At 36.1% G+C, this 27,565-nt stretch overlaps 1 protein-coding gene across 2 annotated transcripts in view; it reads right to left on the reverse strand.

Moving 5' to 3' along the window:
• The window catches only part of LOC106089089 (probable serine/threonine-protein kinase DDB_G0282963), a 535,104-nt gene that overhangs the window by 135,161 nt on the left and 372,378 nt on the right, over positions 1–27,565 (reverse strand). For both annotated transcript variants that reach the window (XM_059363862.1, XM_059363863.1), the window contains exon 6: positions 3,261–4,216. In XM_059363862.1, coding sequence (XP_059219845.1) covers positions 3,261–4,216 — 956 coding nt within the window. The remainder of the gene's footprint in view (positions 1–3,260; positions 4,217–27,565) is intronic.

The following is a 27,565-nucleotide window of genomic DNA, read 5'->3' on the forward strand; positions in this document are numbered from 1 at the left end:
ACCAAACGGGACAATATGTGATTCTAATGAAAATTATTTGGGAGTTACATACGAATAAAACTAAGGGAGTTGCGAAGCACAATTTGCCAGTTTTTTTTTTCCTTAAAAGAAAAGTTTTAGGAAAATTTTATGTAAAAATAATATTTTACCAAAATATTCTACAAAAACAAAATTTAACAAAAGTGGATTAAGTTTCTGAACAGTTTAGCAGATTTTATAGAATGTAAGAATGCTGGCGAAATTTGTGTGGTACTATGCCCTGCATAGAAGCCAAAGAGCTAGCGCACTGCGGCAATAAAACAGAGGTCACTGATCAGTAAGCTTAAACTTGAATCGGACAGCCCTCATTGATATATGCTCCTGCTCCTTAATGGAATGTTTATAGGCAAATTTGCAATTTTTGCTCCCCAAATATGGCGTTTTTATAAATTTCTTAACATCGACTGACGCTTCAAATATTACGGCATTCTTTGCCTCCTTTTTATATCTCTTGCCTACGGAAATTGTCATTCACCGACAAAACTTGTTCAAAATTGTATCTGCATTTTTTGTTCAAGCATGAAACTACACACCAAGTAAATTCCTAATAAATTCCATTCACAGAAAAAAAAAAGAAATTAATGTTAAATAAATATTTTCACACAATGTGTTGTAATAAAAAATCTAAAGACCAAAAAACGAAAAAATCCAAAAAAAAAGGAATAACAACATATTCTAATTGGGAACATTTATGAAAACAAATGATCTGTGTAGTACCATATGGTAAACAAGGGCAAGGGACAAGTGTTGAAGCACAGTGGAAGATTTGTCATTAATATACTGGGAAAACCAGATTTCGCCAATAATTTCTTTGAAAATTCAAATTTTAAAGAAAATTTTTATATAAAAATTTTTGATTAAAAATTTCTAAAATATGTCTTCGTGGTTTTTCGAACATCTTCCAGCTTGAGATCATATTCCATGCTTTCTATTCAAAGATAAGGATAGCAAAGTACGTATAAAGGTCAAACGAGTGTGTGCTATTATTCGAAACACTTTGACTGGCTAGTGGATCATGATTTCGCAAACGCCATGTATCCTTACCAGCACCTTTGTCAAATTGATTAAGGTGAACAAAGACTATTGAGTATGGCGTAGAGCACGCATTTGTTTCGAAACAGTGCTCAACAAGTCTTCTAACTTTGGGTATATAGGGCACCTATATCAACTTGACAAAGGTGTTGATGAGGACACATGGCGTATGCGAAATCATGATCCACTAGCCAGTCAAAGTGTTTTATAATAGTTACACACACTTGCTGAACTTTTATTCTTTTGTTATTATTATTTGAATAGAAAACATTGAATATGATCTCAAGCTTGAAGATGTCCGAACAATCACGAAAAATTTTCAAATATTTGATAAAAATTAAACAAAGGCCAAAAATATTCTAAGAAGGACGATTTTCAGTAAGTTGGCCTTTAAAGCAATAATAAGTCACCTTAGTACTGGAATGTGGCTTATGGGGCAGCTATGAGACTTAAGGCGATAAGAGCGGGCATTGAAGAGGTTTTGTATCGGATATCTAAAACAGAATTGAGGGCAAATGCATGATACTGATGCCCACGGCAGAGTCTTGAATTGACAAAACGCATAAATCGAAATCGGGGGCAGGAAAACCAGGCTTGGTGTCTACAAAGATGACCCAGAAACCGATTCTGTGTTCGAATGCCTGAACACAACAGACGGAAAACTGAGTATTAAAGTATTAATGGATGAGTGTGAACATCTCATGGATAGTAAGTTAGTAAGGTAAAGTCACGGCAATCTTGGAATGAAAGGAAGGAATTAAGAGTCTCTAAATATTAGCGTAGACCAATATTTATTGTTGATATTCTAACAAGAAAGAAAGACTTTTTCTGTTAATCAATATTTTTTATAGGATAGATAAGAATATTCGCCCACTGTTTTTTGCTGAAGGTGGTGCCATGTGAAATCTTACCATAAAAAACACATGTTCTGCAGAATGAGTTGTAGGAATTTCCCATACAACAAAAAAATATTAAAAATGACATGGCAAAAATTCCAAACACAAAAAAAATTAATTTCTTAGCAGCTTCACTGACAAAGCCATGATTTGAAATAAAAACTGAAAGTGTTAGGATATGTGAAAAATATTCAACATGTGCTTGCTCCATAAGGGGCGCAAGAAAATGTTTAAAGAATAAATATAAGCGCCAACATGAACAAACGAAATAAATGCTTTGGTCATGGAACCAAGTCATGGCTAAAAAAATCTTATAAGACAAAGATGCGAAGAAAAAGTTAGAAATATGTTTTCTTACTAAAATTCCAGAAAGGAAAAATTTTTTCTCATTTTATTGAGTGCTCATTCAAGTTCTTACCATTGATATTCCAAGTCATGGCTAAAAAAATCTAATAAGACAAAGATGCGAAGAAAAAGTTAGTTTAGTTTAGTTTCCTTACTAAAATTCCAGTAAATAACAGAGGAACAATTTCACTCATTTTATTGAGTGCTCATTCAAGCACTTAAAAGCCAAGCGTGAACTTACGGCTTTTGGGGAAGTTTTCCTTACAACGTTAGCTATCCCAAGCTTAAATATTTGCGTATATTGCCAGATTGGTGGGTCGATATACACCACTACAAATGTTATTGTCATTCATAACGGAATTTAACCTAATTGGCTTTCGCATCCAGATATACTTCTGTATCTTGCCAGACTGGTAAGGTTATAAAAACCAATAAGAACGTTTTTTTACGTTCTACCAGGATTCGAACCTTAGTGTTAGGGGTTCGCACTGGGATTTGAATTGCGATATTGAGGGTCGTATGAGCATACCATCTTTAGGGGTTTTAAGTTTTTGATTGTTAAATTTCAATATCAACATTGGTTGTATAAAATGTTGCTAAGAAATGTTTAGCAACATTAGGCAATAATGTTGCTAAGAACTTCATAAGATTTTTAGCCATCAAATTTTAATTTCAAAAATATGTTTAAAAGTCGATGTTAACTTATAAACGGCTAATAAGGCAATTCTTCATTGGGGCTGTATAGCTAAAAAAAATAAAAATGAAAGTTGCAGCAGCATTGGCGATAATGTTTCCAGCAACATAGTTAAACAGATTTTATGTTATTCAACATTTATGTTTTCTTTTTAAATTAAAAAGTATTCTTTGCAGTGTAATAGATTTCCTTTTATAATTCTAGCGAAAAAAAAACAACTCTTGCTTAACCACTTCATTCATTTATTGACTCACCTTAACACGTTCCAGATATTCTTGCAGCACAAAATATGGATCATCATCGTCATCCAGATCTAATGGCAGATTGTACAAATTGAGAGCTAAATCCAAATTAGCAAGAGCTTCTAATTTGTTGCGGCTGCTGGTGGATGTTGTGGCGGCTTCAGTCTCATTGCCGTCACCATCACCCTGAGGAGATGTATTTGAGATGGGTGAGGTGGTTGGTGTTGCGGAAACTGTTAAATCATAGAGTCTGTTATCGCCATTTGTGTCATTTGATGATGAAGTTGCTGCAGAACCAGATGATGTTGGCAACGACTGGTTGCGATTGGTATTACTTAAGATAGAGCGTTGTTGGGTACGCGAATCAACTGTCATGGCTGAATTCGATGATGATGTTGATGGGGATGTGGCTGTGGCTGTGGCCGTTGCGGCTGCGCCACCACTGCTTCCGTATTTATTGACAGCAGCATTATGATATGCCATATGATTGTTGGTTACACTACCATGTGATGGTTTATGGGTATCGTCTGATGGGCTAGGCTTTGCAGACAATCTCCCCATGCCGCTTGAAGCTGTTTGTGACAAGGATGATGTTGGTGTCGTTGTGGTTGTTGTATTGGTGCGGTTAAGATTGTCATTTATGTCTTCTACCACTTCTCCCTCATTGCCGGCATTTGTGGCTTTGCTGGTCAAAAGGAGATTTGTTTCATTGCCATCCATTGGGCCACTATCTACCTCATCGGCGACCAATGAGGCTTTTCTAGCTCTTAAAGTTGTTGGCGATAGAGATTGTTGACACATGTTGCTGGAACTGTTGAAAACTGATGTTGCTGCTTGTCCATGTCGCTGTGGATATGTCATGTTTGATTGTTGCTGTAATGATGTTGATCTCATCGTTTTATTGCACTGGTTCTTCATGGAGGTTCTATTATTAATAAAATTGTTGTCATGTTGCTTTTGGTTTTGTTCTGAAAGAAATAGGCAGAAAAGTTCGAGGTTAGAAAACTCTTGGACAATTGTTTGCTAATATTTCCTTAATAAAAATGACAAACAGGAAAATTTATAACAAAATGTTTCTAATAAACTTGTACGTTCATAAATCCGTTTTTTTTTTCTTCTTCTCTGACTTCTTAAATAATATTTTATAATCACGTTTTTTGTGGCTAAGGTATACCGTAGAAACACTCGCCCTCATAGACGTCTCTATGGCTCTCTAAGTAACAGTGCAAAATACAATTGTCGCAATTACCAACAAGGTATTTTGTTGTTGCAGCAACAACATGTTTGTTGCCCGTTGTCGCTGCCGTTCAATTGCAGCCACAGACAACTGAGACACAGTGGTTTTCATTCAATGTGCAAAATTGGCTACATTATAATCCGCTTATTTTACTTCTTGGGTCTATATTATTTATAATCAGTGCTTTTAATTTTTTATGAGATTTTAGCAGTTTTTTTTAATATATATACATATTATTTAATATTTTACTTTAATTTATACAAGCCGAACCGGGCCCGTTCCGCTGCGCCTTCTTTAACTCTCTAATATCTTTTTAGGGTGGGGACACTTCGCCCTGAGTGCAGATATCGAATTCGTGCCATTGTAGCCTATGACGCTAAACGCGATCGAATCCTGGCGAGAACATTGGTGTTTGTCCCTTCTTAATGTTCGCGACATTTACGAAAATTTCCCCAAAGAGCTTTTGCACTGCGGGACCCCGTTCGGACTCGACTATAAAAAAAGGTCCATTATCATTGAGTTTAAGCTTGAATCGGAAAGCACTCATTTATGTGTGAGAATTTGCCCCTTCTCGGTTTCTGATGGTAATGCTCTTCCTTAGGGTAATGTTCCCATTAGGGGAGGGATGGCACTTAAGACATTTCGATTCAAATATGGATATCAAATTCGTGCTGCACTTCCAACTCCCTTTAATTTGAGGCCCATATTGCCATGGCCGGTAAATATGAACCGTTTGGTGGGTGTTTTGGGGCCTGGACGGCCACCGGCACTTTGCACTGAGGAGGAAAAGCACCACCTAGAAGAAAAAGCGACACCTAGGAGAAAAAGCGCCACCTAGGAGGAAATGCGCCACCTAGGAGAAAAAGCGCTACCTAGGAGAAAAAGCACCACCTAGGAGGAAAAGCGCCACCTAGACTCGAACACAAATTTATATTGGTGCAAATACTTGTAACCAAATTTTAATACCATATTCGTTTTCTGGTCTCCAATACCTTTCATTTAATACCCTTACTGTGCCCATCGGACCACTTTCGGCGTTTTTGGGGTAGGGGGGAATGTCCGCCTCCACCCGATATCTAAAAATTATATAACCTATGTTTCCTTCCAGACAAACGTACAAAATCTATGAAAACTTTAAGAAAATCAGTTCTTCCAAGTATCATATAGTCATAATGAGTCTAATGGCGATTTTGAGGGGTGGCGTGACCGCCTATACTTCGACCTGATTTTGTATGCCACATTCGAAATCTACTCCCGAATATCTGTTTGGGGAAGTTTTGGGGTTGGGGCGGCCCGATGGGTACTTAGAATCAAATTTTAATACCAAATTCGTATTCAACTCTTCAATACCTTTCATTTGATACCAATATTGTTCCGATCGGTTCACTTTTGAACTTTTTCACTTTTGGATGGTGTTTTTGGTATAAGGGGGAGGGTCCGTCCCCCTTATTTTATTTTATTTTATGTTATTTTATTTTATTTTATTTTATTTTATTTTATTTTATTTTATTTTGTTTTATGTTATGTTATTTTATTTTATTTTATTTTATTTTATTTTATTTTATTTTATTTTATTTTATTTTATTTTATTTTACTTTATTTTATTTTATTTTATTTTAATTTATTTTATTTTATTTTATTTTATTTTATTTTATTTTATTTTATTTTATTTTATTTTAATTTGTTTTATTTTATTTTACTATCTATTTTATTTTATTTTATTTTAATTTGTTTTATTTTATTTTATTTTATTTTATTTTAATTTGTTTTATTTTATTTTATTTTATTTTATTTTATTTTATTTTATTTTATTTTATTTTATTTTATTTTATTTTATTTTATTTTATTTTATTTTATTTTATTTTATTTTATTTTATTTTATTTTATTTCATTTTATTTTATTTTATTTTATTTTATTTTATTTTATTTTATTTTATTTTATTTTATTTTATTTTATTTTATTTTATATTATTTTGTTTTATTTTATTTTATTTTATTTTATTTTATTTTATTTTATTTTATTTTATTTTATTTTATTTTATTTTATTTTATTTTATTTTATTTTATTTTATTTTATTTTATTTTATTTTATTTTATTTTATTTTATTTTATTTTATTTTATTTTATTTTATTTTATTTCATTTCATTTTATTTTATTTTATTTTATTTTATTTTATTTTATTTTATTTTATTTTATTTTATATTATTTTATTTTATTTTTTTTTATTTTATTTTATTTTATATTATTTTATTTTTTTTTATTTATTATTTACTATGTTAGTTTTTCACTTTTTCTTTATTAATATTGTGTTTTTTATAGTTTTCGAACTTTTTTCAACCCCACATACTGTGCCTTACCATTGGCAATGGCCCACAAGGGGTCTTTTAAGCCTTCCCACCGGGCCAAGCAAACAAATTCCTTGTCTTCACGTTTGTGTTTGGCGTTCTGTTTGTTTTTTTTTTGTGATTGTTTAGTTGTTGTAACCGCGTTGTTTTTCTACCACTAAGGCCGTGTCTCATTTTTTCACTGTTTTGCATTGGTAATTTATATCTCTAACAGTTTTATTGTGAGGCCTGGCAAATGTTGGATGCTTTTTGACTTCTCCGTATCATGAGGTGGTAGCTACAAGAGGGGGGGCTGGCCATCTATTGTAAATTTCAGTGGTGTTACATTTGCATCCAAATATGTTTATGAATGTCTTGGAAAATGATTGTTTATTTGACTCTATTTCATGTTGAAGCAAGGCAGGAACAGCAAGAGCAACACCGGCGACAGCATCCATGGCGGCAGTGGTGGCTCCGACCAAGTTGTTGAATACTGTCACTACAATGTTCGTTGGTACTTTTGTAAAATTCAACTGAATACAATTTAATAATTTTTCCGACATTCTGCACTCCTTCCTCTAGCATAGAATGCATTGAGATATTTTTTTTTTCAAATGCAACAACAACAATAATACAAGAGAAAAAATCCAGGGCTTACAACAACAAATTTACATTCATTAGTGACACTTTATGACAATCACTTTGTACCCATTTTGAGTATGTACCACCATTATGAGCAACAGCATGCCGCCACCACCGCCACCATGTTTCCGATAGAGGGGGACGAAAACTTCAAAAGTTTTGTCAGAAAAAACCAAACGAATAGACCAATTCGAATTTTCTTTTGTTATGGAAATCTTGGTTAAATGTTTACGGCAAACTTGGGGCAGTGCAATGTGCTGTTGCTGCAGGAAATCATAATGAAGTCAACTTTCAAATATATATAAGTTTTTATGTTGGCTCATTTCCTTTGGTCAAAGAGAGCAGAGCTAATTTTAGAAAATATATGACCATATATATTTTGGGATAAAAACCAACAAAGGATCATAATTTACCAATAGTGATGTAAAAATTTATAGTTATATATGAGTATAACTCAGATTTAGCTTTAAATTTGAAAAAGATCCTCGGATATTCAACAACCAAGATGTACTAAAAAAGAGCAAATATTGTCTTAATTTCAAGGGAAGCCTCCCTGACATATTACATAGGATGATTGCTTAAGAAGAGCTGAAACTCTAGATTCAGATCCTGAGGAGAACATAAGAAATTTTTCTAGCCTCCCCTTTTATAAAATGTTTTTCATATCATTTATATCACTTCTAATCACAAGTTTAAAATCAATATTGCCTTGGCATTCTGTCAGCCTTCTTGCCTATCAAAGACATTCAAACTTGTTTCTCAAATGCCAAGCGAGTTCCAAATATCTCATCATAAATCTTTGTCAAACTAAAGTGTCATAAAAATTAAAGAAAAAATTTGTGTGTGTGTGTTTTTTTTTTTTTTAAATTCCAATCAAATCAATTACACTTTGTTTACAAGCGTCAATTGTGAATTATTAAAACATAACTTTAATAAATATGTCTCTATTGTTGCATTGAACACCATTAAATCTTAAAACAAAAAATTGCAAAAAATATCGTAAACGTTTACTTCAAAAATAATAAAAAGACAAAAAATAAAACACATACAGCGTGTAAATTTCAAAGCACTACTAAAAAAATCCAATGAACGAAATCAAATCACGAAAAGACAACTCTATAGCAAATATCAACAAAAGGAGGCAAGCGAATTTATGGCAAAAGAAGCCAAAGCACTAACGCGATTTCTGACACAACAGCTATCGAGTAAAATCACAAAACAATTAATCATTATTATACGGAGACCGAAGACCCCTTTTGCTTCCTTCAATGGTGAAAACAACCTCAGACGAATATGTCTTACAATGAACAGCCACCACAACTTCTGCTTATTGCGCGGTTTCTTGGTTTTGTTTTAGAGTAAAATTAAAAAACTATTTTCAAAAAAAAAAAAAAAAAAAAAAAAAACAATACAGCAACAATATTTCTATGAATGCAATCTGTGCAACCACAACAAGAAATTTCTACAACAACAATATCAATCACATTTAACACGTGAATGGACACACCCCAACTGTTGCATTTGGTTTTCGCCTGCCAACCTTGCCCTCTTCTGGCATCACCTGCATATATCTATGACCAGGTCGGGCCAGGGCTCAAGACCAGATTTGGCCACCCATGTTTGAGAGAAACAGTTTTCTGTGCAGAAACCATTTAGCATATTTCCATTCTATTACATATAAGAAAACAGCGCAGGTTTATGCTTAATTGGCTCAGGGAATGTGGTTAACTACGAGTTCGCATGGCAGCAACAAAGACGGACGGACGACAATGATATTTCAGCAACGACAACATTTATACTGCTGCAGTTATGCTCGCCTAAGTGCAAATTGAGGTAAAATAATTTAATGGCATTTGTTAAGTATTAATTGTATAGGGTGTTACATTTGGAGTGAATGAAATTAGATGTTGATGAATTTTTGGGATAATGAATGGGGATTGGAACATTTCAGAATTGGAACGTTTCAGTATTGGAATATTTCGGGATTGGAACACATCAGGATTAGAACATTTCAGAAGTGGAACATATCAGGATCGGAACATTGCAAAATTGAAACATGGGGATTGGAACATGAGGATTGGAATATGGGGATTGGAATATGGGGATTGGAATATGGGGATTGGAATATGGGGAATGAAACATTGGGATTGGAACATGGGGATCAGGATTGGAACACTTCAGAATTGGAACATTTCAGGATTGGAACATTTCAGAAGTGAAATATGGGGATTTGAACATGGGGATTGGAATATGGGGATCAGGATTGGAACACTTCAGAATTCGAACATTTCAGGATTGGAACATTTCAAAATTGAAACATGGGGATTGGAACATAGGGATTGGAACCTGGGGATTGGAACCTGGGGATTGTAACATGAGGATTGGAATATGGGGATCAGGATTGGAACACTTCAGAATTGGAACATTTCAGGATTGGAACATTTCAGAAGTGAAATATGGGGATTTGAACATGGGGATCGGAATATGTGGATTGGAACATGGGGATTGGAACATGTGGATTGGAACATGGGGATTGGAACTTGGGGATCAGGATTGGAACATTTCAGAATTCGAACATTTCAGGATTGGAACATTTCAGAATTGAAACATGGGGATTGGAACCTGGGGATTGGAACATGAGGATTGGAATATGGGGATTGGAATATGGGGATTGGAATATGGGGATTGAAACATGGGGATTGGAATATGGGGATTGGAATATGGGGATTGGAACATGGGGATTGGAACATGAGGATTGGAACATCTTAGCGTAGGTTAGCTTCTTCGACTATGACGGCGAATGCCTGGGTTCATTTCACAGCGTGAACAGCTAACAAATTTTCAGCTGTTTATATACTCTTGCCATGTTAAAATTTCTACATAAAGTGGTATCCCTATGCAGCACGCTGTTCGGGTTAGGCATAAAAAAGCAAACTTCGTCTTTGAATTTAATGGATTACTAGTACCTTTAGAACCGAAACATGTTTACTAAAGCGCATGGTAATTTCATAACAATTAACTTTAATTTATGATAGTTGGCACCCTTTTACAAATGTATGAATAGCTGAAATACTTTCTTGTTGCCTGTAAGATGGCTGCAGCGTAGCTATGCGGAAAGCATCGAACCCTAATAAACTGTTTCACTTAAACCTGAAGCGGTAAAGTGCAACATAAGGACCATACAACAGGTTCAGAGAACATGTTGTCTTGGCATAGGCGGAGCGATGAGAATCACGCCTATTAGGGCACTGAAGACTATTCTAGATATCCGACCCATTGACATACAGATTAAGTGTAAGCCAGCCACTGCGGCTGGGAGGCGATGGGAGAATGGATTGAGGATGGGAGCAGCTCATACCAACGCGTTATAATCGAGGCGACGATAGGAAACCTGGAAGGAAGTGAAGAGGTTTCCGTTCGGATACCTGAGATGAAACTTGAAGTCGAGTGCGAGGCACTGCAGCCATCGGCACAATCTTATATTGACGAAACCCTAGTATTGCCATCTGGAAGATCATGTTATACGAATGGACAGAGGGCAGAGTGGGCCTGGGGGTCTGCATTGAAAACCCAAGGACTGAGATCTGTTTTAGACTGCCTGACCATAATACGGTCCTGCAGGTGGAGATCCGGGCGATCACGAAATGTGTAAAGTGATGTGGTGCTAACGCGAGGACGTCGAGTGTGAACATCTTTACCGACAGTAAAATTGCCATAAGGACAATAACAACCAGGACGGCACGGTCACGAACAGTCCTGTTGTGTAAGAAGGAGACTAACGCCTTCTCTGAGTATGGCAAAATCCGCATTGTTTGGGTGCCGGGCCATAACGGAGTAAGGGAAATAAAAGCGCAGACGATTTGGCGATGAAGGCCAGAGGACTGCCGTTAATAAACTTGGTTTACCCGAAGCCTTTCGCGTCGACGCAGTCCGAGTTAAGGGAGTGGGCGACGAATGCGCATGCAACATTGTAAATGGGCCATATTGGTCCATGTTTTCATATAGCTGCCATATAAACCGATCTTGGATCTTGAATTCATAAGCCACTAGAATGCGCAATTCTTAACCAATTTGGCTGAAATTTAGCATGACGTGTTTAGTTCTGACTTCCAACAACTGTGCTAAGAATAGTTCAAATCGGTCTATAGCCTGGTATAGCTTCCATATAAACTGATCGGGGGTCTTGACTTCTTGAGCCTCTACAGGGGACAATTCCTATCCGATTTGACTGAAATTTCACACAATAACTTCTACTATGGTTTCCAATATTCAATTCAATTATGGTCCAAAATGAGCCATAACTTTATATTGTTCCAATAACAAAGGAATTCTTTTCTTTTATCCTTTGTTTGCCTAAAAAGAGATATCGGGAAAACAGTTCGACAAATGCGATCCATGGTTGAGGGTATATAAGATTCGCCCCAGCCGAACTTAGCACTCTAATACTTATTTTTGGAACACTCTTATGCTGGATCCTAATTTTAAACAAAGTTTACAGTGTTTGTTGCATCACTTTTCAATGAGTAATACGATTTAAATTAATTTTAATTTCTGTCATTCCGAAAAATTGCTCCGTTTTTGCTGGTTGTGAAACAATGGCCAGAGATGGTGTTGATTGCTTTGCATTTGGTCTATGAAATCTAAATGAGCCCCAAAACAAACCGATGAAAGGTGTTGAAAATTCATAAACAAATGTTTCAAATAAAATTGAGTTCTCAAATTGCCCCATCGAGCCTTAATGACTGTCTAGATAAAATGGTTGGTGATTTGCCAGGCATAGGTCAAGAATGAAGTGATTTCATATTTTCAAGGTTTCTGAAAATTATGGGAAAAATAACTTTAACCCAATAACGACGAATGGGTAGAACTACTCTAAATTGTAAGCTACAGAATATAAGTAAAAACGTGCTGATTAATCAGCGCTGAACATTTTGTTGATGTTCTCGCCAGGATTCGAACTCAGGTGTTCAGCGTCATAGACGGATATGATAACCTCGGCGCTACGGTGGCCTCCATTGGTATTATGGATGCATAATTTAACCCGAGAAAGGTCTCAGACTACCTTGCAGCAAGACTGATTCATAGTAGGATTTTCGCTATTCGGAAGGAGGGATAGGGAGACAGTAACTGCGATGGACCAGGATGAGACCACTGACTTCAGGGAAGGGATTGGGTGTCTACTTCGATATACTCGATATCGGTACACTACTCGATATTTACACTAGTCCGGTATCGGACTGTAAATTATTGCAGCCAGAGATCTTTGCCATCAAAAAAGCAACAAGAGAAATCCAGGGAAGATGATTGCCACCTTCAAAGCTCAGGATTTATGTGGGCAATATAGCGGCGCAGAAGGCCTTGATTTCGAGGAGGTATGTTTTGTGGTGCCATGTTTCGAATGAACTGTGGGCTTATCACATAGCGTTGCATGGGGTCCCGGACACGATGTTACTACGGAAAATGATAAAGCGGACGAATATGCCAAGAAGGGCTCGTTCTCGGCTCGAAAACCTATTACCTGTCTTGCTAATAGCACGTATGACAGTACTAAGTCGAATAAGTTGAAGCGAAGTGAAATCTGAGCTTAGATACCTGTGTAACATAGAACGAAAAAAGACCAAGGAGCAGCTGGTTTTCGACAAGCCGGGTTCACGTCCACGTCGACAGGGGCACAGGCTTTCAATCTTGGGAATGATTTTTCTTTAAGCAGGAGGCAATATTAGTCAGATCCCTTCAAAATTTTGTATCTCCCTATTTATTCTGGTCTGATCGAAGGACTCGCAATTTTCCTTTAATAAGGGCCTTAAGCTCATAAAAGCCGCATTTATAGTACGATTCCGTTAAAATTTATAACAAAGAGTTGTGCAAGGGACCCCCATAAGATCCATATCGGTTAACTTATGTGCCATGAAAAAATTGTCATTTGACCCATGAGTAAAACTCTTTTTGTAGATTACGTTTTTGACAATCTGTGGGTGTATTTGTTTTTTACCCTCCACCATAGGATGGGGGTATACTAATTTCGTCATTCTATTTGTAACTCCTTGAAATATTCGTCTAAGACCCCATACAGTATATATCTTCTTGTTCGCCATGACATTTTAAGTCGAACTAGCCATGTTCGTCCGTCCATCCGTCTGTCTGTCCGTCCCTCCGTCTGTCGAAAGCACGCTAACTTACGAAGGAGTAAAGCTATCCGCTTGAAATTTTGCGCAAATACTTCTTATTAGTGTAGGTCAGTTGGGATTGTAAATGGGCTATATCGGTCCACGTTTTGATATAGCTGCCATATAAACCGATCTGGGATCTTGATTCTTGAGCCCCTAGAGGGCGCAATTCCTATCCGATTTGGCTGAAATTTTGTATGAGGTGTTTTATTATGACTTCCAACAACTGTCCTGAGTATGGTTTAAATCGGTCCATAACCTGATATAGCTGACATATAAACCGTCCTCTAGAGGCTCAAGAAGTCAAGATTCTTGAGCCTCTAGAGGACGCAATTATTATCCGATTTGGCTGAAATTTTGCATGAGGTGTTTTATTATGATTTCCAACAACTGTGCTGAGTATGATTTAAATCGGTCCATAACCTGATATAGCTGCCATATAAACCGATCTGGAGTCTTGACTTCTTGAGCCACTAGTTTCTTCCTACAAATTTACTTCGTTCTCTAGAACGGATATTTTACAGAGTAATTGGTCAAATTTAAATTTTTTCCTTCGAAAATGCATCAAATGGAAATTTCACTGAAAATAGTGAAACTTTTGTTCCACCAAAAACAAACATCAAAACCCTTTGCATTCAGAGGAATGCATTGTTGGCTTTAGCCTTTCGTTTCAACTTTTAATTATTTATTTTGTAATGTCATGAGTGTGGGCTTCCAATTTTCCCCATTCAGCAATCTCCAATTTATGATTACTCGATATCATCATAACGGACAATTGGAGTTGCTGATCACTCAGCATTCATACGATGTATGGCTGTTTTGATGCATTGGAAAACAAAATCATTAAAATAAAGCGAACACACACACACACACATACTGAATGGACCTCCCAAGATCTACAGTTTTCATCCAATCTTTAACGGACGAAGCGCGTCGATGATGTATTTGTTGATTTCTTGAAAGAAAAAAAAAGTTTTAAAACAAAGGCAACAAGTCTTGGCTCTTGGGAAATCGCCACCATGGAGATGTTTAGACAGACGTCTGTTTCTCCCCATTTTACAGCATCCTGCATACAATGCTACAACAACAGCCACCCGTTCTTCCGTCGATCTCCATATGTTCATCCGGCTGTCTGTCCTTCCGTTTGGGTGTTTTTTGTGTTTGGCATTGGTGCTTTCAATGAATGAATAATTTTGTGTTTTATGAGAAATTTTCTATATTTTTTGCGGTTGGGGTGTAAGTGTTGTTTTTTTATTTTGTTTTTCTTTGTTTACACAGAGAGAGAGAGAGAGAGTGCGGTGCAACTTTATAACTGTTCGGTCAGTTGGCCATATATGACTCCGTTTTATTATACCTCTTGTGTGCGCCTTTTTTTAAGTATTTTGGCTTATTGTTGCTGAATTTTGGACTTTTGTTTGGTCAGTTTAGTCGCGTGATTTACGATCTCAATGTTGAAATTGTGTAACGAGCATAGGTATGAAATATTATGTGTTTTTAGCGAGTTTCAGGATATGCAAAGGTATGTATGCACAGGAATGTGGGAGATTCCGTTTTTTTTGTTAAAGTTAACAAAATATTGGTCGCTTTCTTGGTAAAAGAAATGCATATTTCGGCACGAACAGCCCAAATAGTAATAGCACCCTACATATGAGGGCATTCATAGGTAGGGTACTATTCTGAGTACATAGAAAGCTGTAAATACCTATTTCTGCATTAAGATTTAATTTTTACATCTTACATATGGAAACACCCATATGTCTATATTTCCATATACGTATACACCTCGAATAATTTGTATGCGATTTTTTCTTGGCAGGAATTCCTTATCATTTGATCCCCATCGGTCGCACGCATAAGCAATAAAATTGTATGCATAAAAATTTCATACACAATGTGTGAGAAAACCACAAGTGACAAAGTATGGGAACAACGTTAGGTTAACAATAAAAGGAATTTGCAAAAACACAAATCGAAAAATGCGGGAAACACAACAACAAGACATTAAAACCAAAGGCTCTATAAAAAACTAGAAATAAGAAAAAATGGTTGTTTTATCAAAATATTTGTGTATTATTTTTTGCCACTTACTGTATAATTGCCCAAATTTTTCTGTAAACAGATAGAATGACCTGAAATGGTTACCAAAGCCTCAACAGCTCTTTTCAATTTTTAAATGGCCGCTATGCTGCCCTACCAAATGTAACCACCTCCAGAGTATGGCGGATTATGGGTCAGCCTGACCTTTTTTTAGATAAATTTCATAAGACCTAAACCAAAAATGCTAATAAATCACTTGGAATTGCTAATAATGAAAATAACAGATGGGCCAAGGTAACTAAAACCCAAAAAAAACACACAAAAAAGGGATAAAAACGGAAAAAATGAGTGGTTAATAAACCTTTCGACTACAAATGAACAACCGAAAAAATGTCAGGAAGTACGTCTGTCCGTCTTTTGAAACAATTTTGAAAGATGTTTTTTTTTCAAGTTTGCTATCCCTGCTTAATTAACAGGACTCTGCTGATACACGTTCCTCAGTAAGAATAGAAATCTCTACGAACCATTTAATACCAAACGAGGTTTCAGACAAGGACACCGCCTATCGTGTGATCTCTTTAATATCCTGCTGGAGAAGATTATACGAGATGCAGATGTGAATAGATATGCCACACTCACATAAACAAGAGCACACATGCTACTCGCCTGTGCCGACGACAACGATATCATAGGTCGGTCGGTCACCGGAAGTAGTAACTGCAGCCTTTGAAAGAATCAAAAGAGAGTCAGTGAAAATGGGTCTGGCAGTAAATGGAGATAAGACGAAATGGATGGTTTCAACTCCCAAAACCGAGCAGATAAAGAAAATGGAGAAAGTTGGGAACCACAACTTAGAGATAGTCAGCAACTTTATCTTCCTCTGCACAGCAATCATCGAAACGAAAGATACTAGTTTTGAGATTAAGCGAAGAATAATACTGTCAAACAGATGCTAGTTTGGATTAAGTAAGCAGTTTAGAAATAAGCCACCTCTCGGTAGACGAAGATTACATTATACAACACACTGATACTACCCGTGTTGTTATATGGATCTGAGGCATGAGTACTTATGACAGCAGAGGCAGGGGTCGTGCTTGGAGTGTTTGACAGAAAGATTCTTCGTAAAATAGGCAGTGCTTGGAGTGTTTGAGAGAGATTCTGCGTAAAATATATGGACCAGTTCACGTTAATGGAGAATATAGGAGTCGTATGAATCACGAGCTGTATGACGACGATAGCATAGTAACAGGTATCCAAATACAACGGCTGCGTTGGCTAGAACATGTTGTCAGAATGGATGAAAAATATCCAGCAAAGACGTTTTTTGAAGGCAAACACGGTGGTATACGCAAACCAAAAGTCCGATGAAAATATCAAGTGGTGGGAGACACCCTGACAGATTCTAAAATGAGTGTAGAAGATCGAGGCGTTTGGAACGCTTTTCTACGTTCGGCTAGTGGAACAAATGTTCTGCGATAGCCAATTAAAGTAAAGTAAGTAAAGTTTTTTTTTTTAAGTTAGTTTCTTTGGACATTTTTGTCAAAAATTTATTTCAATATGAAATTTTATCGAAATTTCACTTCCATAGGAAACGTCATAAAAATCATAAGCGAAGGTCCTAGCAACCAGTCCTTATGTTCTAAATGTACTTATAAACATTTTATTTTTATTTTTTAAAAAATAATTTTATAAGAAACTACTTTGCTGCGATACCTGAGACCCTTATATTTGAGTTCTATATTGCAAAGGTCGGTAAATATCCTTGTTGGGACTTGGACTCGAAATTGGATATCAATTTCATGTTCTACCCCCAATTATCGTTCATATCGCCATGGCCGGTAGATATGTCCGAGTTGGAGTGGTTCGGCCCCCCAAACACTTGACCCCAAAATTGCATATCAGATTCGTTTTCTACTCTCAAGTAACTTTCATTTGAGTCACATATTGTCACGATTTGTCTATATATCCATTTGGCGGGTTTGGGGAGTATGACGGCCCACCATGGAACCCCATCTCAAATTTTGATAGGAATTTTTGTTTTTAGGTCACCATAAGATAGCAAACATATATACACTTATATTGGTTCACCCATTTCCGAGATCTGGCAAGGGGGTAAGTGAAGGGTCCGCCCCCTCCAAATATCAAAGAAGTAAAAGCGTGTTGAGTTCGACTGGGCCCAATATTATACAAGGGTTGCCTTTTATATTTCGGGATTAGAGAACACAAAAACAGATATTAACCATGCATTTTGAACGCATCAACCGCTTCTTCAGGTGTTGAAAAACGTTGACCTCTCATTTGACTTTTTACGTACTATCAGGACTATACGGCGGATGACCCATCAAATCGATGTGTTGAGTGCTGAAAAATGCAGCCTTCTTTTGAGCAATTAAAAAATTGTGTGGGATCCAACGCGAAAAAAAATTTTTGACGGTCAAATTTTTATGCAGTATTTATCACCAAAAATTGAATTAAGTTCATCGGTGGACTGTTGTTGAAAAAATCGCATGAAAATGTTCACGATTTAATTCCATTTTTTTTTTTGGGAGATGAATCTTTTATGTTACTGTAAACAGCACAAATAGCGCTCGTATTTAAAAATGTTCAGAGTACGTATAATCATAAAAATGTTGAGTTTTACGATGGAGCTGTCAGTTAGCAGATGCAACACAAAAGATGGCGAATCCCGAAATACAAAAAGCATCCCTCCTATACCCACCACCACAGATCCATTTGCCAAGTTCTTTAAGACGGTTTCTCTTTAAAGGCAGAAACTAAAAAAGGATAATGGAAAGCCATAACAAAAAATTCCCATGCATTTTTATATGCTTGGAAAAGAGTTGAGCCCTCTAAAAGCTCAATAAATTTATTCGGAAGATCGCCTTATATGGGAGCCATATCAGGTTTTAGACCGAATTGGTTTAATTTCTAAGGGAGATTTTGTCAAAATTTCATTTATTGGGTTGCCCAAAAAGTAATCCGCAATTACTTTTTGGGCAACCTAATATATAGCAAATTTACTCTAAAATTGATTTCTGAAGGAAATTTTGTCAAAATTTCATTTCTAAGGGAAATTTTGTCAAAATTTCATTTCTAAGGGAATTTTTGCTGAAATTGTATATCTAAGGAACATTTTGTCAAAATTTCATTTCAATAAGAAATTTTGTTAAAATTTCATTTCTAAGGGATGTTTGATCAAAATTTAATTTTCAAGAGAATTTATGTCAAAATTTCACTTTTTAGGGAATTTTTGGCAAAATTTCATTTCTATAGCAAATTTATTCAATATTTGATTTCTATAGGAAATTTTGCCAAAATTTCATATCTAAGGGAAATTTTGACAAAATTTCATTTCTATGGGAAATTTTGTCAAAATTTTATTTCTATGGGAAATTTTGACAAAAATTTAATTTCAATAAGAAATTTTGTTAAAATTTCATTTCTAAGGGATATTTGATCAAAATTTAATTTTCAAGAAAATTTATGTCAAAATTTCACTTTTTAGGGAATTTTTGGCAAAATTACATGTCTATAGCAAATTTATTCAATATTTGATTTCTATAGGAAATTTTGTCAAAATTTCATTTCTAAAGGAAATTTTGTTAAAATTTACTTTCGAAGGAAATTTTATCAAAATTTCATTTCTAAAGTTTCATTTCTATGGGAAATTTTGCCAAAATTTCATTTCTATGGGAAATTTTGTCAAAATTTTATTTCCATGGGAAATTTTGACAAAATTTTATTTCCAAGCAAATTTTGTCAAAATTTCACTTCAAAGGGATTGTGATCTTATCAAAATTTCATTTCTAAGGGAATTTTTGTCAAAATTTGCCTTCTTGGGGAAAATTTGTCAAAAAATTGTCTAAGGCAAATTTCGACGAAATCTATGGGATATTTTTTCAAAATTAAATTTTTAAGGAAATATTGTCATAATTTCATTTTGAAGGTAAATTTTGTCAAAATTAAATTTTTAAGGGAAATTTTGTCAAAATGTAGTTTTAAGGGATATTTGGTCTAAATTTCATTTCTATGGGAAATTTTGTTAACGTGTCATTCTAAGGGAAATTTTGTCAAAATTTCATTTCTTAGATTGTCAACATTTTAGCTCGAAGAGAAATTTTCTAAAAAAAAATCATTTCTTAGGGGAATTTTCTAAAAAAAAAAATTATTTTTAAGTCTAATTTTGTAAAAATTTCTTTTCTATAGGAAATTTTGCTAAAATTTCATTTGCAAGGGAATTTTTGTGATAATTTTATTCCCAATTTCCAAATTTTGTTAAAACTTAATTTCTAAGAGAAATTTGGTCAATTTTCATTTCTAAGGATATTTTATAAAAATTTAATTTCTAAGGGCAATTTTGTCAAACTTATATTTTCAAGGAAAATTTTGGTAAAATTTCATTTCTGTAGGAAATTTTGTCAAAATTTTATTTCTATAGAAATATTTTCTCAACATTTTATTTTTAAGAAGTTAAAGGGGGAGGCCATCGTAGAGGATAGCATGTCCGCCTATGACACTGAACGCCTGGGTTGGAATCCTGGCGATTGTAAGCGGTGGTTATCCCCTTCTAGTGCTGGCGACATTTTTGAGGTACTGTACCATTTGGTATGGCAGCCATGTATAAACTTCTCCACAAAGAGGTGTCGCACTGCGGCACCCCGTTCGGACTCGGCTTTAAAAAGGAGACCCCTTATCATTGAGATTAAACTTGAATCGGACAGCACTCATTGATATGTGAGATGGAATCCTCATAAGCAAATTTGCATTTGCAAGAAGTTTTGTCAATATTTCACTTTTTACGGAAATCCATCTGGTATAAACCCTAATTTTTCCATGTGTGCGTTTGACCTACTAACATCTGCCCCAACTACCAACTACTAATTTAAGTTATTTAGAAATTTCAAATTCTAAATACTTTTCACTCAAAAGAAAAAATTTCTTAAAAAACCAACTTTTGTTCAACCACCGAGGCCTTAGTATGGTTGCTTATCACAAAAGAAAAAATTCCTTTGTTACCATAGAACTGGAAGCCAACAACACCGTAAGGGGCCAAAGAGAAGGCCAACGACAAAATCTTTGGCACTATCTTTAATTTCATATCAGCCAAACAAAACGATTCATCTTAAAAGTAAAAACAAAACATTACTAATTGAGGACTACCACAACATGGTTTAAAGTGACTTTGGGAAAGGAGCACCGCAACGAGCAGCAAACAACAGAAAGCACCACAACAGCTCCTTAGACAGCAGTGCTGGCAAATGGCCAAAAACAATTGCGGAAAAAATTGGGGGAAGCATGGCATGCAGCAAACCATATTAGCCAGCAAATAAAAAACAACAATCAGCTAACAAACAAGGCTTACACACTACATCAGCACCATGGCCAATAGCAACAACAATGGCAGGCAGGGTAGTTTGTGGAGGCTTTGGTGGCCAAAACAAAACCCAAAGAGCTGACAACAACATTGTAATGTAATTTAGAAAAGATTAAGATTAATTTTTAAACGCCTCTAAAGGTTAAAATAGGTGTATAACAAATACGCTCAACCAGCCGCAGCGTAAAACATTCCCCCTCTTTTCAAATATGGTCGGTTTGAAATTTTGTGGCAATTGTGTGGCAGTTGCATACACACTTGGCAACATGTATAGGTAACCACACTTGTATATGAAAATAGCCAAAAGCTATGTTCTTCCATTTAGAATAAAAGAACAACAATGGCCAAAACACCAGCAGGCCTCTATGTAACCCGAAAAGAGGCAGGGCATTGAATGACCATGAACATCCATAGTCTACCACTGACCACCACTTAACAACTTAACATAATGATCATGACGCGACGTAATGTCTGAGACGACGCCAAGCAAGAGCAGAAGCACAACTAGGGGTAACATAACAGAAGAAGCAACTTCTAAAACAATCAGCTTACAAAGCCAAAGTTGTGGGCCTACAACAAAAACCTCAACATAAAAATGCATGTTGTAAGCATGATCGAAACAAAATTCTCTTTATTTGGGAATTTTTGTCAAAATTTCATTTCTTAAGCAAAGTTTTGTCAATATTTTGTTCATATGAGAATTTTTCCCAAAATTTCGTTAACATTTTTTCAAGGGAAATTTTTTAACAATTTGTATTCATATTCAAGAGTTATTTTGGCAAAATTAAATTAAATTTATGGAAAATTTCATCACAATTTCAATCTTATGGGACATGTTCTCAAAATTTTAATTCTATTGGAAATTTTCTAAAAATTTTTTTTTTGTAGAAAACTAGCTGGACATGGCCCCCTCCACTGTGCCTGTCATTTGATATCCATATTGCCCAGTAGATAAGCATTTCCGTTTGGGTGGGTTTTAAGATGGGGCGTCCCCCCGGTTAGTCGACCCCAAAATTTTACACCAATTTCGTGTTTTTGGGTTGCCATGAGGTGGCGTACGAAATTTCGCTTAAATCGGTGCACCCATCTCCAAGATCTGACGTTTTTGAAAATTGGGGTAAGGGGAGGGTCCGCCCCCCCTCCAGATATAAAAATATGTACTACCTATTTAGAGAAAATCGGTTTGGCCGTTTTTTTAATCTACACGAAACAGACAAACAAACAAACAAAGTGCAACAATTTAATTTTTATAGCCATAGGATGGGGGTATATTAATTTCGTCCTTCCGTCTGTAACACCTCGAAATATTCGTCTGAGATCCCATAAAGTATGTGTATTCTTGATCGTCTAGACGTTCTGAGTTGATCAAGCCATGCCCGTCCGACCGTCTGTCGAAAGCACTTAAACTTTCGAAGGAGCAAAGCTAGGCGCTTGAAATTTCGCACAACTACCAGTTATCAGTGTAGGTCGAATGGGGTTGTAAATGGACCATCTTGGGCCATGTTTTGATATAGCTGTCATATAAACCGATCTTGGATCTTGAATTCTTGAGTCACTAGAGGGCTCAAATTTGGCTGAAATTCAGCATGAGTATTTTGGTTTTCACTTCCAACAAGTGCGCCTAATATGGTTCAAATCTGTACATAACCTGATATAGCTGCCATATAAACCGATCTTGGATCTTGACTTCTTGAGCCGCTAGAGGGCGCCATTCTTATCAGATTTGGCTGAAATTTTCCTTAAGCGTTTGGTTTTCACTTCCAACAAGTGTTCCCAATATGGTTCAAATCTGTACATAACCTGATATAGCTGTCATATAAACCGATCTGGGATCTTGACATTCAAGGCCTCTAGAGGGCGCAATTTTTACGAGACTTGGATGACATTTTTCAAAAGGTGTTTTGTTATGACTTCCAACAACTGTGCTTAGTATATAACTTGATGTAGCTGTCATATAAACCGATCTGGGATCTTGACATTCTAGGCCTCTAGAGGCGCAATTTTTATCAGACTTGGATGAAATTTTTCATTAGGTGTTTTGTTATGACTTCCAACAAGTGTGCCCAATATGGTTCAATTCTGTGCATAACCTGATATAGCTGCCATATAAACCGATCTTGTATCTTGACATTCTAGGCCTTTTAGAGGGCGCAATTTTTATCAGATTTCAATGAAATGTTTCAATAGGTGTTTTGTTTTGACTTCCAACAAGTGTGCCAAATATGCTTCAAATCTGTACATAACCTGATATAGCTGCCATATAAACCGATCTGGGATCTTGATTTCTATGCCTATAAAGGGCGACATTCTAATCAAAATTGACTGAAATTTGCGCTAGGTGTTTTGTTATGACTTCCAATAACTGTGCTAATTATGATTGAAATCGGTCTATAATCTGATAGAGCTGCGATATATCCCGGTCTTGGATCTTGACTTTTTGAACCACTAGAGGGCGCCACCGTATGCTTCTTGAGCCCCTACAAGGGGAAAAATTGAGAAATATTTCGGTCCATTCGTAATATTTCCCAATTTTTCCCCTTGTAGTGGCTCAAGAAGCATACTTGACTTTATTTGCATAGGAAAATTTTTAAAAATTGGTTTCTTAAAAGAAATTTTCCAAAAATTTCAGTTTTAAATTTTGGGAAATTTTGTAAAAATTTTATATTTATTGAAAATTTTGAAAAAAAAACCTTTTCTCTCAAAAGTGTTATTTCCTTGCCCAATTACAGCTTTGGATTACATTTTTTTTCAGAGACAATTTGAGTGACCTAGTTTTCTTTACCTTAGTTCTCTCATACATGGGTGTAATTCCAAGAAGTATACCTACACATTCGTCTTCTTTTATTTCCAGGATGTGCATTATTTCATATGATCATGTTATAGGTGAACACACAATGTGTTATGGCATTTAATTGTTGCATACAACAATGACTTCGTCAGCAACAATGTTAATGTTGTTGTTGCATGTGTGGAAACCTTAGCAATCATCATCAATGGGTATGGCATTTGGTTCATGGCGTTCGGCGTTCAGTGTTGGTGGTATCTCTGCTGCTGATGACGACAACTTTGCTGCGATTTTTGTATGCATTATAGCCAGAGCTATGCGATTGTATGTTTGCTCGTAACGGAAATGATTGCCTTACATTAATTCAAAATGAATTATTTATAATAAATGAACATTCGTAAGCTCATTGTTGTTGGTGCTGTTGTTGCTGCTGCCATCGAGCTATGAACCATGTGATGATGATATTTTGACTTTTGCTACAAAATGCGGAAGACTTCAACAACCATCCACCACCTATCCATCCAATGTTCCATCGAGGCAGCGAACATATGTGAATGTTATATTGAAAAGATTGCTAAGGTAGGTTTGCTGCTTGTTTAGTTGACTTGGTAGAGTCATATCATATGTGTGGCACAAAATCCAGGCAACATTGATTCGACGACCAAACCCAAAACATAGCTAAATGGTAAATAGTGTAATACACACCCATATATAACCGACAACAATTGGAAAATGTATGTAAACAGCAAAACACCACAAGCAGAAAACGTTATAGATCTGTATTATATTCAGAAATGGCAAATGGTCGTGTGGTGGCATAATAAATAGGGTTGCCGTAGGGAAAAATAGCAAAAAACATTCTAGAAAATAACCTATGTTAGATCTTTACATTAAGTCATGGAAATTAAAAAAAAAACCAAAATTTTACTTCTATGAAAATTTTTCTCGTTTTTGTTTCTCTCAAAGGGAGAGTCCAGCTAATTCGACCAATAATGGATTTCTTGTGGATTACTGACCAGCCATAATAGGTAATGTCTGCAGCCGGATAATATTTAATTGTATGATTTTATATTCCGAGTCAATTTTAAGCTCAATGATAGAGGACCTCTTTTTTATAGCCGAGTCCTAACTGCGTGCCAAGTGCGACACCTCTTTGGAGAGAAGCTTTTACATGGCATAGTACCTCACAAATATTGCCAGCATTAGGAGGGGAAAACCTCCGCTGAAAATTTTTTTCTGATGGTCTCGCCAGGATTTGAACCCGGGCGTTCAGCGTCATAGGCGGACATGATAACCTCTTCGCTACGGTGGCCTCCGCCATTAAATATTCGGAGAACGTATTTCTGAACACATAAAACGCCCTCGACTGCCCCAGATCTCACAACGAGATGGCTGAACAGTTCAAAATTCACCTGTTTTGGGTGCCGGGACACAGAGATATCCCAGGGGATTGTAAAGCGGACGAGCTTGCGAGACTTGGAACTGCCCTACATATTCCAGAAATAATGGAATCTGTGGGTATGCCTCTAGCGACATGTAACCTAAGTTTTCAAGACCATGCCCCAAGGACAACGATTGATAGATGCTCACAAAGAGGGGGCTGTAAGCATTCCAAAACTTTGTGCTCTAATCTAGACTTGAAGAGGTCTACTGCTTTACTGTCATTGGCTAGAACAGACGTCATTGACAGGTCACTGTCTAATCGGAAAACATATTGACAGACTGAAGGTTGCCAGCAACGATTATTGCAGAAGCTGTGAGGACATCGAAGAGGAAGAAGAAACTATAGAACACCTTCTGTGTGTGTTTCCCGCAATAGCAGTCAGAAGGAGCTCCACTTTAGGTTCTCATTTCTTTGAGAACCTGTCTGATTTAGCGGATGTGAACATTCGCAAGTTATTGGGCTTTTTAAAGCGATTTGGATAGTTAAACGATTGTAACTAGAAGGCATCTTCTTTCTTCTGTTCCTGTGGTAGCACAAAGGACGAAAACGTCTAAGTGAGTCTGATGGCAGAGTACCACGTAAACCTAACCTAATATCTCTTTTCAAGCCTAATATTGGCATGTTCAGTAAATATGTTCTTCTTGGGTGTGTTTTGAGGGCGGGACTGCCCTTCAGCCATTTCGCCCCGAATGTGGATATCAAATTCGAGCTCTACGCCCAAATAGTTTTTTTTTTGCACCTACATAGTCATGTGCGGTCTGTATGCGCCTTTTATGGGCTTTGGAGGTTGGGCGGTCCTCCTAGGCAAATTTGGACCCCAAATTTTTGTTTCTAGGTTACCATAAGGGTACATTCAAAATTTCGCCCCCTTTAGATATCGGAAAATGAAGTACAATATTTTTAGCACGGGCCCATTTTGCACTCTATGTGAATATTTCAAGAAAAATGGTAAAGCGCTTTTTGAGTCAATTCGGAAAACACAAACCGACAAAGAAGCAAAAACAAATTGATTTTTATATATACGAAGAAGATATTGTCAAAATTTAATTGTAAAGCAAAATTTTGAAAAATTTACTCTTTAGCAATGTCCATCCGCCTGTCCGTCCGTCTGTCTGTCGAAAGCACGCTATTTTCGAAGGAGTAAAGCAATCCGCTTGTAATTTTGCACAAATACTTTATATTAGTGTAGGTCGGTTGAAATTATAAATGGGCTATATCGGTCCATGTTTCGATACAGCTGCCATATAAACCGATTTTGGATCTTGACTTCTTGAGCCACTATAGGGCACAATTCTTATCCGCTTTGGCTGAAATTTTGTATGAGGTGTTTTATCATGACTTTCAATAACTCTGCTGGATATGGTTCAAATCGGTTCAGGGGTCTTGCCTTCTTGAGCCTCTAGAGGGCAAGATTTGACTGAAATTTTGCACAACGTGTTTCGATATGACTTCCAACAACTGTGCTTAGTATGGTTTATATCGGCCCATAACCTGATATAGCTGCCATATAAACCGATCTTGAATCTTGACTTCTTGAGGCACTAGAGGTCGCAAATCTTATCCGATTTGGCTAAAATAAACCTATCTGGGGTCTTGACTTCTTGTGGCACTAGAGGGCGCAATTATTATTCGATTTGGCTGAAATTTTTTATGAGGTGTTTTCTTATGACTTCCAACAATTGTGCTGATTATGGTTGAAATCGGTTCATAACCTGATATAGCTGTCATATAAACCTATCTGGGGTCTTGATTTCTTGAGCCTCTAGAGGGCGCAATTCCTATCCGATTTGGCTGAAATTTTGTACAACGGCTTCTCCCATGACCTTCAACATACTTGTCAAATATGGTCCGAATCTGTCTATAGCCTGATACAGTTCCCATATAAACCGATCTTTCTGTTTTACTTCTTAAGCCCCTAAAGGGCGAAATTCTTACTAGAATTGATTGAAAATTTACACAATGACTTCACTATGGTCTCAGACATTCAATTCAATTATTGCCTGAATCCGACTATAACTTGTTTTTATGTATTTTTTCTATATATTATTTTAAAATTTTGTTTGTTTTCATAAAAAATTGTACGAAAATTGGCAACTCTGTTACTGTTGCCTTTACTGACTCGAATTTGTTGTGCTGCAGTTTTGTTTGGCAAAGTGGGCGTTAATCTTGCCATGATTTGTGGCATAATTTGGCTTTATTAAATACTGTATTTAGTCTTCACGGCTGTATTGTTTTCTCGCTTTTGTGACTGTTGCTGCTGTAATGTTGCTGTCCGACAGTCAATGCATGGATGCTGATTTTGCTGT

The sequence above is a fragment of the Stomoxys calcitrans genome, chromosome 2 (assembly GCF_963082655.1).
Source record: "Stomoxys calcitrans chromosome 2, idStoCalc2.1, whole genome shotgun sequence".
NCBI classification, from domain to species: Eukaryota; Metazoa; Arthropoda; class Insecta; order Diptera; family Muscidae; genus Stomoxys; species Stomoxys calcitrans.